Source organism: Amborella trichopoda, chromosome 13 (assembly GCF_054954075.1).
Source record: "Amborella trichopoda isolate Santa Cruz 75 chromosome 13, AtrichopodaSantaCruz75HAP2 v2.0, whole genome shotgun sequence".
NCBI lineage: Eukaryota > Viridiplantae > Streptophyta > Magnoliopsida > Amborellales > Amborellaceae > Amborella > Amborella trichopoda.
In genome coordinates, this window is record NC_142348.1 from 52,687,182 (window position 1) to 52,708,403 (window position 21,222).

General features: G+C 36.9%; 1 protein-coding gene across 15 annotated transcripts in view; it reads right to left on the reverse strand.

Moving 5' to 3' along the window:
• LOC18445803 (FAD/NAD(P)-binding oxidoreductase family protein) overlaps positions 1-21,222 on the reverse strand; it is a 36,291-nt gene that overhangs the window by 7,538 nt on the left and 7,531 nt on the right. For 4 of the 15 annotated variants that reach the window (XR_016048584.1, XR_016048583.1, XM_088857062.1 and 1 more), the window contains exons 6-12: positions 16,407-16,457; positions 15,101-15,183; positions 11,963-12,050; positions 9,247-9,291; positions 9,077-9,151; positions 8,856-8,924; positions 4,411-4,526 (exon numbers count right to left, since the gene is read on the reverse strand). Coding sequence is in view for 11 of the 15 variants with exons in the window: in XM_088857062.1 (XP_088713188.1) it covers positions 4,411-4,526; positions 8,856-8,924; positions 9,077-9,151; positions 9,247-9,291; positions 11,963-12,050; positions 15,101-15,183; positions 16,407-16,457 (527 nt within the window). In the remaining 4 variants the exon portion in view is untranslated. Of the gene's footprint in view, positions 1-4,410; positions 4,527-8,855; positions 8,925-9,076; positions 9,152-9,246; positions 9,292-11,962; positions 12,051-14,121; positions 14,249-15,100; positions 15,184-16,406; positions 16,458-19,386; positions 19,542-21,222 lie in introns of those variants that run through there. The other 11 variants (XR_016048581.1, XR_016048582.1, XM_020674630.2 and 8 more) reach the window with 7 other exon arrangements.

Consider the following 21,222-nt stretch of genomic DNA (forward strand, 5'->3'; position numbering starts at 1 on the left):
TGAGGGATGTTGTTGAAGTTCAGAAAGATGCATGGGCTTAGTATGAAGTTTCTATTATGACTGATGCTTGGAGTGAAGGAAGAGAAGAAGTCAAATGAATTTGCTGGTGAATTGTCCTATAGGGACTATTTTTTTGAGGTCTATTGATGCCTCTGATCATAGTCATGATACCCATTACATATTTCAAATTATGGAGAAGGGAATCAACAAGGTTGGGGAGCAGCTTGTTATACAGGTTGTCACAGATATTGTTGCTGCTACTAATTTGTTGCGCATAGCTTACGCTAAAATCTTTTGGACACCATGTGTAGCACATTATACAGACCTCATGCTTGAGGCTCTTGGCGGTTTGAGCAAAAGTTTAGATGCAGCGAAGAAGGCAAAGTCAATTACGAATATCATTTATAGCCACACTCTCACCCTCAATATGATGTGTAGATTTACAAAGAACAAAGAGATTGTGAGGCCTAGGGTCACAAGATTTGTCACCTGGTACTTATGCCTAAGATAATATACATTCGAGGAGAGTCCAATTGACTCTAGTTGAGGCAGATGTTTACCTCGGATGAGTGCAGAGCATTCAAGTGATCCAAGGATCAGGTCGGGAAGAAGGTGAGAAATATTATCCTTTCTAAGCCTTTTTGTCGAGAGGTGACGGGCATTCTTAAGGTATTTTTTCCTCTTGTCAAAGCCCTTCGCATGGTTGATAGTGACAAGGCTTTTATGGGCTACATATATCATGCTATGGAGAGATACAAGAGAGAGATAACCCAAAATTTAGATGATGATGAGAGCCGTTATAAGCCTATTTTGGAAATTATTGATGAGAAGTGGAATATGCAGTTACATTGGCCATTGTATGTTGCTGGTTATTATTTGAACCCTGATTTTTTTTATATCGATAAGGATATACACACAAATGACACAATTAGCTTTTTTTTATGTTGATATGGATATACACACAAATGACACAACTGGATTTAATAAGTGTATAGATGTGCTAGTCCCTGATCCGGATATCCAGGATATTACATGTGCTGATGAGCTGATAAATTACAAGTGCACATTAAAGTCTTTTGGGAGTCCAATAGTGATGACCACAATTGATCCAGGTAATAATATTCTTAATTTCATCAAGTTTAAGTAATCAAGTTTCATTTCTATAATTTTATTATTTATTTATTCTATGTCTTTACAGCCAATTGATGAAGCCAACATGGATGTAGTGCTCCAAATTTACAAAACTTAGACATTTGGATTTTAAACCTAACAATTACCTCGTCCAGTTGTGAGCGGAATTTGAGTACTTTTGAGATGGTAATTTGTATGAGCAATTTAGTACTTTAGTAGTTATTAGTTTTGTAGTATTACTATTATATATTTAATTATTGACATTAATTAGCTTCATTTGATTTTGTTAGATTTACACAAAGAAAATGAACAAGCTTGAATCAAAGAGGCTCAATGACCTAGTCTATGTCAAGTATAATCAATTATTGAAGGACATGTTTGCTAAGAGAGATAAGAGAGATCCCCTCAGATCAAAAAATATGGTCAATGCTATGGAGTGGTTGGTTGTTGATGATGAGGTCGAAGGGCATGAAGGATTGACATGGGACATGGTCATGGATGCCTCAAGGACATCACCTGACCCTCCTAGGGCCACTAGATCTTCTTCACAGATGACGAGGGTGGAGGAAGAGGAGGAAGCAGAGGTAGATTCAAAAGAGATAGAGGAGGACGACCATTATGTCGAGGAGGGAGATGATGACAATGATGATGGCAACGATTTTGATGCATAATGTAGATGCAGCTGACCGTACTTTTTCTGATGATGAATGAAGATTCTTTAGAGTCTTCAAGTATTTTTTTCATTTTTGTTTCCTCCTCTTGGTTGTGTATTGTGAATTTGTGGTTCTACTGGTTTGGTAACTTTGGTAATTTGGTTGGTAAATTTTAAGTTTTAACTATGTGTGGACTGTGGAGTGTGGACTATCAAACTATGGATAATTGGATATGGACTTATGGTTATGGTCTTATGGAGTATGGCAAAGTGTGCGCAATGTGTTGTGTACTCTACTTTTGATGTACCCTAAATCCATAATTCTTATGTTTTATACAGTTATACTTATACTGCTAGACTATAGAGATATTTTTCTTTCTACTAAGCCGCTCAGGTTCTGGGCACCCTCCTAGGCGCTGTGTGGCCTGGACCCCCCAGGCTATCTAGGACCTACCTAACGCTTTTTGAAACACTGTTGTCCACTTCATTCCCTCTCTGATGATCCAGATACAAGGATATTGCATTTGCATTATGCATACATTGTAATTTTGTTCAAATTAATGGCAAAATATTTTCAAAAGACTTTTGGCCAAAAGGTACTAGCATCTGGACAATCAAAAGTCATTAAATATGAATAACATCCATTAAGAAGAGAATAGGAGTCATCCATCAAAGCGTCGCAACTTTTTAAAAAAACATGTTAACGTTTTGTGGCCTTTAAAGCCCATGAGAGCATGTAAATAACAACTGTAGTGGACTATGCACTTCAGTAGGAGTGTTGTGTTGGTTGACTGCCTAAGGGTTAGGCAGTTTATAGCACTGGTCGTGTCTAAAACCCTTTCCCACGGGTAAAGGTACTACCATTGAGGGTTCAAGAGGGTCATCCCTTATTGAGTTTGTCAAGATGTCTCGGCATGGTTTGTAGGTACGGAGAACTTTGTAGTGTCCTATTTGCGGTTGAAAGCTTGTGAGAGTGACAGCTAAATCCTCAATAAACTTTCGCACGATATGTATACATGACAGCCACTTCCTAGAAGCAACACTAGAAAGGAATACATGTATATATGTATAGAGAGTCCCCAATACATTCTAGTGGTATGTGCGAGTCACTTTCTCTTAAGGAAAATGAACTTGTAATCCACATTTCGAGTCCATGATTCGACTATTTATTGGCTAGCTTTGACGAGTCAATCATGAGCTTCTGTACTAGACTTTGGGTTATGGATCTCCTTGGGTTGGTTTGAGAAGATAGTCAAGAATCACCATTACTAGGTCGGGTGGAATGCTCTAATAGTTATTTTTCTTAATCTATTGGTACCAAGGTACTTCTAGAATATTTTTCATTTTTTAGATTTTTGTTGGAAATTTTTAAATCATTTTCAGCAATAAAAAACCTTGAAAAGAGTGTTTTCATAATTTTTGCTTTCGTTGGGGCTGTGGGACCCACGACCTTGTGGGGGGGCGGGGGGGGCACATCTTAGAGAAAATATTTGAAAAATGTTTTGCAAGCATATTTTGTGGCACTAGAGAGTATTTTGTGTTTTGGAAAATATTCTTTCAATATTTGAATTTGACCAAATCTTTTTTACTTTGAATTCGTACAATCTTTTTGTGAGATAAGGAAATCCTAGTCAAAATGGATGATGAGATTTGATTAATCTTATCCAAGGCTGACTAGAAGTAGATGTGGGTCAAAGATTTAGGGGGATAAGATTCCTAAATTCCTCCCTAAATAATGATGGCTCATTTTCAGGATGGATGGCTCATATTTGTTTCTCTCTCACCTCACAGATTACCTAGGAGTCCTATGGCCAAGAGGAATTCTAATTAAGATGGGTATACTTGGACCCCTTGAAAGCTATAAACAAAGGATAGATAACCTCATTCCAACAACCTGATTTCTTAGGCCCTCTCTCTCTCTCTCTCTCTCTCTCTCCCCACTATAGTCTCTATTTAAGGTGTGGTATGCACCATCCAAGCAAACTTGGCGTGGAAAGCCCACTTAAAGGTAAGAGAGAAGGACATGCCTAGCCTACTTTGTGAAAGGGTGGTGTCACTAAGGTGGCATGCCCTAAGAGTCCCAAAGGGTTATAGAAAACCCTAGATCTAGCCTATGTTCACTAAACCCCAGATCTGAAAAAAGTATTGCCTAAGAAGCATCCTGACTCAGAGAATTCAGCAGGGCTAATAGGATCAAAGTGCGCCTCAGTCAAGTAATCAGGTGTGGATGTATCAAGTCCTAAGAGAGTGACTCTAGGCAAAAGTCGAGTAAGTCTTCCCACTGTTCTTGGTTTATTTTCAGTCATTATTGCCTAATTCATTGTAATCTTCAGGAACACTATTTGTATTCAGTCGTTGAATTCACAGTTAAAGTTTCTCATATTAATTTCGCAGTAAAAAGAAAGATCTTGTATACGGTGTTGTTTTTCTTATTTATGGCATTGTTTTGTGGCACTTGCAAGTGGAATTCAGTTATATTAATAAAAGAGAGGAGAAAGTTTTTTACTCTATTCCCTAGAATTCCACATTACCTCTTCTTTCAGTCAGAAAAGTTGAGCAGATAGAATTGTAAATCAGAGCAACAGCACCAATAATGTCAAACAATTGAAACCATAAAAGGGCTTTACCTTTCAGCACCAATGTGTATGGTGCCATGATGCTGAGGACCAGCTTTGGAAAGATCAGGTCTGCAACATTGGAAATGGGGCAATCTATCCACTGCTATATTTATTTTAGTGGTTCCCTGCACCGGTAATAGAAGTTCAACAATTAACAAAAGGAAGCATTCTAGTACTAGCTCATGATGGGCAATCATATGATCTGCATTGTTTTTCAAGATTAACAGTAACAAGCAGTTTGAAACCTTTAACTTTTTAAGGCACAAAAAAGGAAAAGCATTAACATTTTTTTTTTTTTTGAAGTTGAAAAGCATTAACTTTTTAATAAGTAACAAAGAAACACTACAAATAAAATGTACGCTTAGCAAACCATGCCTGGTATGTCCTCAATGACAAGTATAACCAAGATGGACATAAAGCCCACAAGCCTACACGTATCACATCACACTCAATTGTAGGCAACTCGAAGAGCACTCCAAACATACAATATACTTTTGTAACTGATAGTAGACACAACTCATTCAGTTTCCAAGTTTGCTTTTGAAGAAACTATTAGCCTTAACAAACTAAGGATGAAGTAAAAAGTGACAAATCTGGAAATCCAAAGATATGAAGCTCATACAGTTTATATTTTACATACACAAACTTACATATATGTAACTATATGTTCAATTTCTCACTATTTATGAAAGCATACACTTGTATCTATGGATGTTATGTTACCATGACATAGGTTACTTCTTCATTAAGATGCTTCTTCCATATGTGTAACACAGAAAGTTAAGTTCCCTCACACACAGATGAATATGTGAGGATTTGGCCACCTTAAGGTATTTTTCTAGGAAAGGTGGCAATGTAGAATTTCAGGCTATAAATTTAAAATACCTGATCACCTGACCAATTGCGCACTTAAAATCCCAAATCCTACTGATTCTCAAATCAGATCTGGGAGGCACCTCTTGGACACCCTTTCTGAATTTATTCGGGTAAGAAAGAAAAAACACAATTAGGGTTTCACTATGAAGACTCCTTTAAACCTGGGGAACGCCACCAAGGCACCTCCCCAATTTTAAACCAAGAGGGATGGGCGTGCCACCCTCCTTAACTGTTCTTAGAGGTGCAAGCCACCCCTACACTTATGGGAGGTGGCGTGCCACTTTTATGAGAAAGGAGAAAGAGGAGCTAGAGAGAAAGAGATGAGAGACAAAATGGCAAGGACAGGGAGAAGGATAGGAGAGAAATCTATGTATTGAAATATGGGAGACACCCCCCTTATTTATAGGCCTCTAGGGTTAGGATGTCCCAGTCAAACCCTCAATGGTAGTACCACATGTCTAGGGGCAAGGATTTTGGAAATGACCCCGGCCATAGACCGCCCAACCCAAGGTCAGTTATCATAGTACACGCCGACTGAAGTGCACAAATCACTATAAATGATTTTATTTACACGCTCTCTAGGCCTTTAAAGGCCACAAACCCCAATATGCTATAAGGTCCGGCCCCCTCAAAATTTAAACTCCTTATCACATAGACAATCTCAAAATAAATACTCTCACACACATGCACGCAAGCGCGTGCACACATACACACACATATATATATATATATATATATATACATATGAGAAATGATATCATGTCACCATGCCATTATAATATAATATCACACACACACATATGCGAAAAGATGGGATTAGCCCACTAGCTCATATGAACATATAAGCCCAACGGCCAATATTGAATCTGGGCCGATCTGACGATCACAGATGTCTGGTAGTGCTTGAATTTTATTTATTTTTCTACAGATCCAAATCACTTGAAATTTTAGGTGTGTGCTCTTCTCATCAAGTCGCACCTAATAAAAATATATAAAAAAAATTATTGGTGAAAAACAAAATGACCAAAATACCCCTCAAAGCTTTTCGGGTGCATTTTGGTCAATTTATTTTTTGTAAAATATTTTTTTTATATTTTTTGAAGATTCACCTATTTTTGATAAACACACACCTAAAATTTCAAGTGACTAGGATTTGTAGAAAAAAAAACTAAAATTCAAACACTACCGGACGTCCGTTATCGTCAGATCGGCCTAGATTCAATCTGGGACGTTGGGCTCATATGTTCATATGAGCTAGTAGGCTAATCCCATCTTTTCCCTATATATATATATATATATATATATATCATACACACACACACACATATACATACACACACACACATATACACACTCACACACACACACACACACACACACATATATATATATATATATATATATATATGAGAAATGATATAATGTCATGTCACCATGCCATTATAATATAATAAAACCACACTTCTAGAAAACCATATTTGTGGTATTTGAATGACCAAAGATTTTGCACACACTCTCTTCGTCCCATTAATCAATCTAAAAAAAAAAAATTTAATTTGCACCCTATATATAGTTAAAATGAGTCCCCTCTAACAATGAATCTAGACCATCTATTTGGTGAATGTCAAGATCTAGGCCTTTATGAATTGAATTCAAAATCTTTTTTTTTAAGGTTGTTAATCTAATGATAATAAAGTTATCTAAAAATTTTGGAAAGAAAAAAGATCTCTCAAGCCTAGATCTAAGTATCTCATCAAAATGGACAACCTATGTTAATTGGGCTAAGAAACACTTTCTAGGTTGTGTTTTCAATTATTATTTTTTTTGGGAATGTTCATTAGAATGAAAAGAGTATATATTTTAAAATTTGGGTCAAATAAATGGCCCTAACATGGTTTTTGAAGATTGTTTCATTTTATATATATATATATATATATATATATATATATATATATATATATATATATATATGGAAAAATCTTCCCAATGCCTATAGGAGAAAATGAACAGTAATTTCGCCTACCCTCGTCACCGTGTAAAGTTCATCGCACGGTCACGATTGTCAAGTAGTGTTTCATTTTTCATTTTTTTTCTACTAATTGAAATGATCTGAAATTTAGAGCGTGTGTACATCTTCGTGAGGCACACCTAATAAAAATATAAAAAAATAATTCGTGAAAAAATTAACAAAAATACCCCCGAAACTTTTCAGGGGTATTTTGGTCAATTGTTTTCATGTAAAATATGTTTTTGATATTTTTCTTAGATTCGCCTATTTTTGATGAACATGGGCTCCAAATTTTAGGTCATTCCAATTTGTAGAAAAAAAATAAAAAATGAAACACTACTGGACAATCATGACCGTGCGATGAACTTTGGACGGTGATGAGGGTAGGGAAAATCACTGTTCATTTTCGCCTATAGGCGTTTTGTAGTATCTTTCTATATATATATATATTAACAAAATGAATGTATGCTGTCCATTGGATAGGGGATGGTTAGATCTAGGTCTTTAATAAGTATTTAATAACTCAAAAAATAAATTTATTTTATTTTATTTTTAAATTGATCCTATGATTATTATAGGGCCACTCTACAAAAATTGGGTTCAAACAAATCCTCCTAACATGGTTGTGGAAAAAAGGACTAGTAGAAAGCCACTCTAAGGTAACCAACTCCTTTTCTTGCACAAGCACACACACACACACGCATATACTTATGGGGAATTTATTCAAATACCCATGATAGATCAGCAATTTAGCATGCTACCAATGATTTTTGATTAATTTCAAAATACCCCTAAAAAGACACATGATCATGAGTTGAAATAGTAGCAAATGGATAGAATATTGAACAATTCATCTCCTAATGAGTATTTTGATAAAGGGCCAAAACCAATCTTACGGGGGGGATTTTTTTACCCAAAAATTTGATATATAATTTATTTATATAAATAGATTTCAGGGGTATTTTTGTTTTAACCATCATATGAAACAAAAATACGTATCAAGGGAATAAATATGTACTTGATATTCCCCTAAAATTGACTTTTAGCCTTAAACACAAGTAGTATCATCACAAGATTTTTACATTTAAATTGCTAATGGTAATAGCTTAAGATGTAAACCTTGCCTCTCAAGTATTATTTAGGCATCAAGAATACAACTATGTATAACTCTTTGTATAAATATAACTCCACCATGGTTGGTCTCAAGCTGGTCATGCTAGTCCCAAGCCCGGGTAAAGGAGGAGGGTTGTGTTGAGTAGGGCAGGTAGTATAAAACTTTGTCATATCTTTCCATGAATCCTGAACCTACAAGTAGAATGGTGGAACAAGATTTGTATAGCAGACCCCAAATAATTAGGATAAGGCTCGGATGATGATATAAATAGACATCAGGATGAAATTGAACATGAAAATAAGCCATTCTGAAACAAAGAGATAAGGGTTAAACAAAGTCAAAAATCTAAGAATCCAAATAGAAGAGTATATTTTGACTACGTGATACTTATCAATTAAAGATATATGTTCTACGAAATACAAACAAAGGATCCAAACAAATATTGTATAACCTCACCGAGCTGTAGTCCAAGTTTCTAATGGCATTCATAAACTCTTCAGGAATTACATTCTTAGGAACCAACTCCTGCATGAAAAAGGGTGGTAATTTCAAAGAGAGCCAAACTAGTAAAGGGGTATGGACTAAATAAAAACAAATAATAATCATATAGGAGCAATGCAAAACATATTGATTCCTTTATGTTCAGTTGTGAAATTAGAAGAGTATATAATAATTACCATAAAAGTTAAGTATGGGGTGGCATTTGACAGAACATTTGAAGCAAAAACATGTGTGCCGTCAGAGAGCATTACCTAGATGAAAGCATACAACTTCCACATGAGCATCAGAGTTTTGGTTCCTAAGAAAATTTTTATCACAATATGAGAATGAAACATTTAGAGCTTACTCCATTTACTCTTCCAGAGCTTTCATCCACTGTCACATGGCAGACCTGGATGATAATGCTTGACTATTAATATATTATATATCCAGTACTAGATATAATTTGCAACAAATTTAAACTGAAATTACAATGCATCCTCCGAAAGATGAACATCCTTATGCATTTGGCATTTTGTGCAAGGTACATTCAGACAATATGCAATCAATCCAAAATTAGAATCACTATTCACAAGACCTGCAAAAAAAGGTCAATACTCCTCAAGGGTCCATATTTATATATAACAACTCTGCCGAATGCAAAAACACATAAATGAAAGTCTGCCCTGCGTAAAAACTGAAATAAAAAATTTGCAATTGAACGCAAGCTATGATTTGCTATTACTATTTCACATAATCACTGAAAGTATAATGTTATCCGAAGCTACCTTCCAGAAATCAGCTCAATCCAACTATGGATAACAAGGATCTGGCGCTGCGAAGTTGGATGCACAAATGGGGGTGGCCAAATTGGCCTCTGTTTACAAAGGAGCACCATGGAATCTGTGCCCAAATGGCCCGAAACTTTCGTGATGGAAATTTAAAACAACAGCAGGCCCAATTCCACAATTTCAGCCAAATTGGGGATAGCTGCATGCTTGAGATTGTAAGATGGCGATTGGAAGGTCTATAAGAGAGCACGGCCAAACTCCATAAGCATGTATGAAACCATAATTCGACAATCAGATCATTGATCTGAAGTGCCCCAAAGCTACCTTCCAGAAATCATGCCGAACAGACCATGGATTACCAGGATCCATCCCCACAAAGCTGGATAGACATTAGGAGTGGCCAAATTGGCCTCTGATTTACAAAGGAGACTCATGGAATCCTTACCCAAACAGCCCAAAATTCTTGTGATGGAAAGATACAACAACAAAAAGGCCTAAATCCACAAACCAAATCAGGGCTAGTAACATGCTTAAAATTGCAAGGTAGCAATTAGACAGTCCATAAGAGAGCACGGTCAAATTTCCTTGAGCATGCATGAAAACCATAATCCGAACATCAAATCATCGATCTGGAGTGCCAAGAAGCTAGCTTCCAGAAATCAGACCGATCCGACCATAGATGGCTAGGATCCAGCCTTGCAAAGTTGGATGTAATTAGGTGGTCGCCAAATGACGAACCCAATGGGAACACAGTGGTAGAAGGAAAAGTTAACATAAATGAAAGCGGAGGTCATAGATACATTCACAGGTTTAGGATATCGGTAGTGAAAGAAGCTTTGAAGAGGAAGAAGATAGGAAAGACTTTAGGACCAAGTGGTATCCCAATAGACGTTTGGAAGTGCATGGGGGAGATCGGTGTTGACTGACTGACCGAACTATTCAACAAGGTATTCAGAACAAAAAAATGCCAAATTGATAGAAGAAACGTATAGTGGTACCTATTTATAAAAACAAAGCAGACATAACTGTGCAAACAATCGAGAAATCAAACACATGAGCCACACTATTAACTTCTGGGAGAGAGTGACCGAACAACGATTAAGATATGAAATGAGTGTATCAGAAAACCAGTTTGGTTTTATGCCATGGAGGTCAACAGTTGAGGCTCTTTTCCTACTAAGGCAACTGATTGAGAAGTTTAAGGCAAAGAAAAAAGACCTCCACATGATCTTTATTAATATAGAGAAAGCCAATAATAGTGTACCTCAATATTTAATTTGGTGGGTGTTAGAAAAGAAATGAGTCTCCAGATACTATATCGACTTGGTGAGAGATATGTACGACGGAGTGTTAACTATTGTGCAAACAACAAGTGGAGAGACAAGTGAGTTTTCAGCATCAGAGGTCAGCATTGAGCTCATATCTCTTTACCTTAATATGGATGACTTAACTAGGCACCTACAAGATGAGGTACCGTAGTGTATCTTTTTCATGGATGACATAATTTTGATTGATGAGACTTGAAGCGGCGTCAGCACAAAGTCAGAGCTTTGGAGGGATGCTCTAGAATCTAAAAGTTTTAAAATTAGTCGGATTAAGACAGAGTATGTTGAATGAAAGTTTAGTAATAATAGAAGTAAAGATGAAAGTAGTTAAGATTGACGGCCAAGAAATACCAAAAAGAGCGCACGTTCGATATCTTAGGTCCAAAAAATGAGGAAGAAGTCGCACATAGAATTAGAGCTGGGTGGAGAAGTGGAGATGTACAATCAGAGTTTTATGTGATCGACGTATACTAATGAAGTTGAAGGAGAAGTTCTATAAGACAACTGTGAGATTAGCTGAGAATGTTGGGGTGGCTAAGAAACAACAATACCCATAGGATGAGTGTAGTTGAGATGAGTATGTTGAAATGAATGAGTGGCAAGACCAGAAGGGATAGAATTCAAAATGAATATATTCAGGAGAACTTAGTTGTGGCTGCAATAGGCAATAAGATGAAAGAAAGTCTTCGGTGGGCTGGGCATCTGCAACGCAAACCTAGTATAGCACCTGTAAGGAGGTGCGAGTTTGTTCAAGTGGAAGGCTAAAAAAAGCAAGGGGTATGTCCAAAAGGATATAGTTGGAAGTAGTGAGAAAAGATATGGGGACTTATGACCTCACTGAGAGTATGACCCTTGATAGAGCAGAATGACAGACTAGAATTCGTGGCACCAACCTCTAATATGGAAAAAAGCTCTGATGATGATGATTGATGACATAAAGTATAATGCTAAAACAGAAACAACATACCTCAGCATTAGTTACAATACTAGCCCCTACTTCAATTGCAGCATTGCTTATAGCCTTGGATACAGAACCCATCCCACCTTCAACATACCTAGAAACGTAAAATGCCTTCTTAAAATATGCACTTTCTGGAAGTGTCTCCCCCAGAAACTAAGTGAATCAGTATTAAACTCTCAAAAACAATGGCTATAAAAAGAATTAATGGTTAAATATCATAAAATAATGATAGTTGAAGTCTAAAATAATGACACTTAGTCATGAATAGAGCAGAAAGATTTGCAATGACTTGAAATATGTTCAACCATCTATATTATCTATATTCCTCATCAATGAATCAAATGTCAAGCGCTAAGTGAAATAAAGATTGATTGATGGTCATCAAATAATCGGCACAAAAATTAATATTTATCAAAAGAAATGAATAACACGCAAAATGCAAAGTTAAAAATCTAAATCATTGTTAAGATCCTTGGAGGCTCGAACATACAATAAGAGGAAGCCTATGTTCTTATTCGTGGATGTTGAATCGTGCCTAGAACTGAAGCCTTTGTCCATGAATGAATATGTTTTTTTATTTCTTGAGTCATTTTATTCACTTAAAGGCATAAATAGTAATTTCTAGAGTTTTTTGTCTTTTTATTCATTTAAAGTGGCTTTTATAATAAATAGCAATGATTAGTTTTAGATGGATGGCTACGATTAAGTCTTGTTTAGGGTTTTCTTATATAAGGGATGTACTGAAGCATAAGGAAGCATCTTGTTATGAACTTTGTTCAAAACCTTAGAGCAACAATTGCTCCTTTCATCTATGGTTTTGTATCTTTCTCTAATTTTGGATCTTTCACATCTTCTTCCTTGCTAAACCGTAATTCCAGGCCACTAAGTCTACATCAGGTTGAAATTAGCGCCTGACGACCTATACGGTATTGTAGCATGGTGCTATAGCATTGTACGGATGTTATTGTAACACGACACTATCAGATGGTACTGTAGTACGATATTGCATCATTGTACGGACTGTAGTATCATTTTTGGTGCCATAGATCAATAACCATGCTTCCACATAAAGAAAAAGGAGGAAAAGTGCAACTGTAAAATCTTTTGATGCTAGTTCACAAGAAAGGATAGTAGATCTGAGGAAATTTGTCGAAACCCAAGCTCTGCATTTGACGTAGATGGTAGCCCCATCTCAGGAGGATGAGATCGATGCAAATGAAGTATACATAAATCCCTTCCATGATCAACCTCCAAGGAGAGAGGTAATTGATTGTATTGATAGGGATAGTAGGAGGTGGGAAACCGGTCTCAAGGTTGAGATCTCGAAGTGTCATGGAAGTCTATCCAAAGACAAGTATGGAGAAACTTTATTCTTATCAAATTGTTCTCACGATCAGCACTTGTGGATTGAGACTCACCACCAATCTTTGACAAGTACCTGGATGAAGATTTAGGTATTGAGAAAGAAGCGAGTGATCATAGCTTTAATGGTGATCCAATCTGCAAAGAGGATCAAGAAGAAAATCCTACCATTGAGAGGATTTTGTGGATGCACCTATTCTTGATGAAGAACAGGGTGGATGTCAAGGATTTTCTCCCAAAATATTGGAGGTAACCAGTTTTTTAGTCCTTAGAGAAAGCAACGAGGAGAATGGTGTTCACGAAGGTATTAATGACGATGTTATTTTTCTTAGAGTTTTACCAGAATATGGAGTATCATGTGAGGTGCACCCCAAGGGTGATATTTTACTATGAGCTTTTTGCTAGTGAGTTCAATATAGAAGGTGACCATCAAATGGTTGCTTATGTGATTCCTGATATTGGAGTTCAGCTCAAACATTATTTTGTTTTGAGTGGAGAACCTCTATATCTAGTCACTATGTCCAAACATAAGAAATCACGGGGGAAATGCATCATTAATCTTGAGGCTTCAAAATTCATGGTAAAGTATTCTCCGATGTGTTCAGGACCAAGTGCGATGTGCTTATGTACTTTCAAGTATGGCAATTCCCAATGGGCCCAAAATGTGGTTAATCCACTGTCTATGGGGAACGTAGAAACTAGCATGCCTAGATCTCAAGTCTCGTCAAGATCTGACCGTTAAAATTTTTTAAGAAGATCAATAGCAATGCCTATCAGTTAAAGCTACCAAACCATATTCGCACCTTTGATGTTTTTAATCTCAAGCATCTCGTTCCATATTGTGGTGATGATTCCGACAATGAGCCCCCAAATTCGTGGGCGAATTCTTTTGAGGAAGGACTTATGCAGCCTAGAACTTCTCTTGAGTATCTAGATAAGAGAGACGAGCTTAACTTTTACAATAAAAACCACATAAGGGCAAATTAGTCATTAAATATGGCCTTTTATGTCTTTTATTTATTTCTCAAGTCATTTTTTTAACTTACGGACAAAAGTAGTAACTTCTAGAATCTTTTATGAATTTTTTGTTCATTTAAAAGTTTTTATTATGAATGGCCATGAATATATTAGATGGATGGTAGATTAAGTCTTGTTTAGATTAAGGGATGTACTCAAATATAAAGAAGCATCTTGTTATAGACTTTATTCAAAACTTTAGAGCAATAAGTGCTCCTTCTTTTAACTCTGATTTTTTATCTTTCTTTAATTTTAGATCTTCCCTATCTTCTTCGTTTTTAAGCCCTAGTTCTAAACTACTAGGTTTGTTTCAGATCAATCCACCACATCAATTGGAGTAAATAAAATTATTCAAATTCACAGAGAGGACAATGAAACAACTTATTGCTGGACGTCTCTTGTAAAATATTCTCGATTAAAAGTAAGCTTCCTAACTTTGAGGAGTTGATGTAACTGAATTTGTATATTCCTAAGTTGTTTCCTTTTTTTTTTCTAAGAGAACGCATTAGAGAGAGAGGCTTAACATATGAAGGATTATAGTATAGCATACATGAAAGAACATAACCAAAATTTCTAATCGGGTAGGTTAGCTTGGTTTCTTTATCAGAGACAAACTTCAAATTTCGTACCTTGGACCTCCTTACTACAGACCAAGTATCTCACCACTTGGACACAACACTAGGGAAGAAGAATATATATAAATAAATAAGACACAGAGAACATTTAAATTGATGAAAAGAGAAACATCCATCACAAAATACATACGACCAAACTCCACGTTCACCATCCGTTTCTCCCATTACATGATGTAGCAAAATGTAGCCACTGCCAGGCGTATGAACACTTGCCTACAGAAAGTATCAGCATAGCCAGAGATTAACAAGAATAACAAAGTGAAATGAAGAAAAATATGCATGTTTACAAATATACATTTGCATATACATGTTCATTTGTATGTAAGCACACATGCATATTATTTTCCATATGAGTGTCCAACGACCAACACACTAATTCTTGTACAAATACAAATGCTGCACTCAGTTTTAAGTCTACATATACAGGCAAAGAAACTCAACACCAGTGTCTAGTTTGTTTTTTATGCATTAAAGAGATGAACACTATTTCAGGCTTACACAAAGGTGGAGACCTATGTTACAAGGACACAAACACACGTGTAGGTATCTGACAGGGCTCCCTGAGAAGTGACAGCTCAGATACAGACATCTATATATTACGGACATATTTTGATGAGTCTACATTCAATATATATATCCAAAGTGGACATGCATGCCTAAACTCTGGAAATTATGGCCAAAAATTTGGGGGCATCTAAAGTTTGGATGCACATGTCATGTCTAAAACTAGGACACATGAGGCCAAAGCTGGAAAGTGCAAGTCGATGGCCTATGCAGTGTAACACGTGCTGGCTATGCAAAAGCCCAGCCAAGAAATATCTGGGCACACATAATATTTGTTATACAGATGGAGCATAATGTCGAGTGATGTCACAACATCCATATATGAACAAAAGGATTTTAGTAATGCAACTTAAATGAAAATAGCTTTTGGATTGTAGTCGAGTGATTGCAGTCGAGTGAAGTCATAACATCCATACTTGAACAACAGGATTTTCGTGATGCAACTTAACTAAAAATAGCTTTTGGACTGTAATCCAGTAGATTTTTAATTCCTTTCAAGCACTGTATTTCAAATGTAAGCTTGTGGACAATGCATATTTCTCCTCATGGCCAAAGTCTCCTATCGTAAAAATGTGAAGTTTATTGGAAGGCACATCTTGCATTTCAAATTACAATTTATTTCACCATTAAATTAGTTATAGATGTGGGGAGACCATGCCAAGAGCCACCAAAGCAAAGAGACGTTAAATGATATCAGGATAAAACAAAGACTGAGTTGATATATAACAGCAGCATTGCATTGTGAAAAGCCCTTTTCTTTTCAGTAGCGCAAATGCAAATGTTCACTTTAATTTACAGGAGCTGGGCTTCTACAATCTGTCACATGACAGAAGAATCACTAGAAATACAGCATTAGCAATGTTAATCAATACCGTAGTCCCAATGACTGCATCAGTTGCAAGTGTTGCCTTCAATATCTCAGCCTGCATAATCAAATCATCGATTTATATAAGAGAAGCATAGTCCAGTAGAATTACAACATTCTCATTGAAAACACCATCACAACCCAAGCCAAAAGAACTGGAATCAGATAGGTGACCAAGCCCATTATCAAAGAAAAAACAGGGACACAAAACCAAAGCCCTCCACATACACCAGGGCATACACCTACACACCCATATGGTGCGGGATGTGTGTATGCGTGTATATATCACAAAAGCTCTAATAAAATATTATATTATGTTTATTTTATTGGTAATATATGAAGCTATTATCAACAATCCTGTATAGTTTAACATGAATTGTAGGAAAGACCAATATTCCATTTCAATAATTTCTAATTTGATTTATTTATAATTGTATTATGATATAATCTGTTGGCTATGTTTTCTCGAATGGAATCTTGCAGCCATTAGTTTTCTAGGCTACAGGGTTTGTCCACGCCAGTTAAATAATAAATTTTGAAGGCCTTTTTCATGCACAGAAATTGTAAAGATCCTTTTTCTTTTTTAACACAACTCAAATGTCTGGGGGTGCAATGCATTTGGGGTCTACATGATCAACGAGATTTTCAAAATTTAACCTCAAATAATTAAAAAAAAAATCACAATATCTGATATACAATCTCTGGTTATTTCCTCGTTGCCATCATTTTATTCCTCTAAAAGATACCTAATCATCTCTACAAGGATTCGTTTCATTTCTTTTTATGCATGTCAGTTCCTCTTTACACAATACAAGACTAGGAAATAAATTAGTATAGTACCTATTATATGCAAGGTTTTAAACTCGATCGAGTCCACTCGGACTCGGCCAAGTTACTTGCACACCGGCACATTGCTAAGCTGAGTTCTGAGTCCAAGTTCGCGGTATGAAAAAAATCATAAGGAAATCATAGAAAATTTATTTTAGTAAATCAATGTATAATTATATTTATATATAATTTTGACGTTTCTAATGATAATTTGTGAATTTTTCTTATCATATCCTCTATTTTTCCATAATCCCCTTTTCTGGATTTTTCCAAATTCTTTCCAACTATAAATCAATTTTTTTCCAAATTTTATTGGTTATTTATTTATTTATTTGTTTGCAGTTAAAGCCCTTCTGGCCTTGTACACCACTCAGGTGTGTCCACTCGGACTTGCTCGAGTTACTCAGCTCGAGCAGGGCCCGAATCCCAAGCCCGAGCCAAGTTTCTAACATTGATTATTGTATAGACACACGGGCAGATACACATAGATTTTTTTAATATTGTTAACATTGTATTGATGGAAAGAGAGATAAAAAAAGGGGCCCACCTAGCAAGAACACAAAATGTCACCGAGATTGGTGACAAAAAAGAAAGAGAAAAACTAAAAGAAAACGAAAAAACCATCTAACGCAGTAGGGGCTAAAGAAAACCCCTCCCAGAAAACCAAACCCAAAGACAACACAAGTCACAAACTTATGACTGTGAACCCAAAATAAGACCGGAAGCTGCTCCCTGATTAGCTAGATCATCCACGACTTGGTTGGTCTCCCTCCAAGTATGCATCCAAGAGACCCGCACAGCCCTGCAAATGTCAAATATCTCATCAAACACATGCCAAAGCCGCCAAGCGGGTTGGGCTACACTAGAAGCCCAAGTGATGACATTAAGGGAGTCCCCTTCAATGACGAGGGGTTGCTAGAGCCAGCTCTCCCGATGTACTGGGAAAAGGATAAGATGATGATCCCCTCCGAGTCTCTGAAAACTCCTCCAATTCCTGCCGAGCAAGGGTTGCCTAAGCATGAGCCGTTGAAATTAAGTTTTACTCTGCCTCTCTCGGGTGGTTGCCAGAGAGCCGACTGCGACACCTTTCTCGGCCTGTAATTGAGGATGTGACCCCAATTGGTGAGAAAGACCGAAGTTGGAATGAGCTTGAAAAGGCTATGGTTAGTGGCCCAGAAGGTTACAGACCCCTGATAGTGTCAATAATTTTATGTAGGGGTGACCTCTCTCCCTGGAAGAATTTGTTGTTGTGTTCCTTCCAAATCGTCCAAATGGTAGCACCTAATGTGGCTTTCCAGAGAAGGGCACCCGCACGTGGCCATGGAAGGAAGGCAGAAAGACTAAATATTGGAATTATGTCCTTTTTAGGCCTTAAATTCCTTCATTCTCAATAGCTCTATACTTGAGTGGGAGTATAAGAGCAACATGACTCTAGGATCTTAGTGTACTGAGACCAAGAGTCATGGAACCCGATTCAGTCATAAGATCTTTTGGTATATGGAAGGTGACGAGAGGTTTGAGGGTTACCTCTTAGTCAAGGTCGGTTAATATGATATGTACTTCAAGACCATGTGATAGGATAGGACAATATGATGTTCTTATGAGCTTGATGATTACAAATCCTGAACGGGAAGGATGGGCCAATAGAGGGCATTGGCTTAAATCCCTGACTCTAAGTACCTTCTCGTGGCATGTGCATATAACAGTCGCATTTCACGGGAAGCCTGCTCTTCCAGGGATCCACTGGATAGAGCTATGCACATGTTGATAGATTTCGAGAAAGTAAAGATGATAGAGAGAGAGGCAGAGAGAGGAATGGAATATGTGCCCAATTCATATTAACAAGAATGAAACCCTAAAAGGGTTTATATACAATACATATTTAGTTTTAGACCAAAACTATCCCTACACATATATACAAGGACAATAAAGAACAAATGAAATAAAAATAAAACAATTACACTTTATTTATTATATGCACGTTATTACCCCTCTCAAGCTGATGAGGACATGAGTAAAGCATTAGCTTATCCATGAGAAAATTATGGTGTTTCTGAGTAACAGATTTGGTGAAAATATCAGCTGTTTGTGCAGCAAATGAAACATAAGGGTGTGTGATCTAAAATAGTGATATCAAAGTCATTGAGAAGAGCACGAACCCAAATAATCTCACTAGCAACAGAGGATATAGCACGATACTCAGCTTCAATACTTGACTTGAAGGCAATGTCTTATTTCTTGCTCTTCCCTGATATTAAAGATGATTCAAGAAATACACAATATCCTGTAGTAGAGCAACGAGTGTCTGGATCACCTGTCCAATCTGCATCTGCATATGCACTGAGATCTAAAGAAGAAGTGGAAGCAAAAAATAATTCACGATTGCAAGTACCTCGAACATAATGTAAAATACGACGAACTGCTGATAGATGTGGTCGTCGAGGATTTGAAACAACTGGCTCACAACATGGACAACATATGCAATATCTGGGCGTGTCATAGTAAGGTAGATGAGGTAGTCTACGCATTTGCGATACATTGTAGGTTCAGGAAGAGAATCTCCAACATGTGTAGAAAGTTTAACATTGAGCTCAATGGGTGTATCAACAACCTTTACACCAGTCAATCGGGCACTGGAAACAAGATCACCTGTGAACTTCTGTTGATCAATATAAATACCAAACTTAGAACGAGTGATCTCAAGGCCAAGGAAGTTAGACACTTCCCCAATGTCCTTCATTTGAAATTCTTCTTGTAATCGTAGCTTGACATCTTTGATGGAAGTGAAATCATATCTAGAGATGAGAATATCATCAACATATAATAAAATAATGCAAATGTTACGCTTTGTGGTAAGAATAAACATGGATCGATCATATTTACTTTGAATGAAACTATTTGCAAGAATGACAACCCGAAAGCACTCAAACCATGTACGAGGAGCTTGTTTAAGACCATAAATTGCCTTATGAAGTCGACGGACCAATGATGTATCTAGAGAAGCAAACCCAGGTGGTTAGCGCATATAAACTTCCTCTTGAAGCTCTCCATTAAGAAAAATATTTTTTACATCCATCTGCCATATGAGCCAGTCATAAATTGATGCTAGTGCAAGAAGAGTACGGATTGCAGTCATCTTATCAACAGGAGCAAAAGTTTCCTCATAATCAATGCCATATTCTTGGCCATAACCTTGTGCAACTAATTGTGCTTTGTGTCGATCAAGGGTACCATCAGCTCATAACTTAACGTTGTAAACCCATTTACTACCAATGGCATGCTTGTTAGGAGGCAACGGTACTAAGTCCCAAGTGTGGTTCGCCTCTAAAGCTGCAATTTCCTCATTCATAGCCCTATGCCTACATTGGAGTTTAGATGCCTGAAAGTAAGAAGATGGCTCATGAAAGAGAGGGTTAGTAGTGGTTGTTGAAAAACATGTACGAGATGAGCTAACCACTAACAAGTTAAGACGATCGGGAGGAACAAACTTACAAAGAGACCGTCGAAGTTGCTAAGGGACAGTAAGCGGATCAACAACTGGAGGTGATATATGATCAAAGCTAGGAAGAGCAGGCTCATTCGAGTTACAAACTTCAGGACTAAGAATGTCGAATCCAGGTAGGATTGAAAAATCAGGTGCATGTGTGGGTGTAGTAGGGTGTAAATAGTGATGATGAAAAGGTATTTTTCAAAACAAAAAAAACATGTCGCAAGATTCTCACAAAATTAATAGCAGGATCAAAGCAATGATACCCCTTTTGATTGGTTGCATAGCCCACAAACATACATTTAACACACTTATGTGAGAGTTTATCTCGTGCAAGAGAGGGAAGAAGAACAAAACAAGTGCATCCAAACACACGTAAGTGTGAGTAACCAGGGGATTTTTGAAAAAGCTTATGAAAAGGTGAAACATTGTTAGAACAGGAGTAAGAAGAAGATTAACAAGATAAACAGCAGTGGAGCTCGCTTCAGCCCACATATTTTTAGGAGAA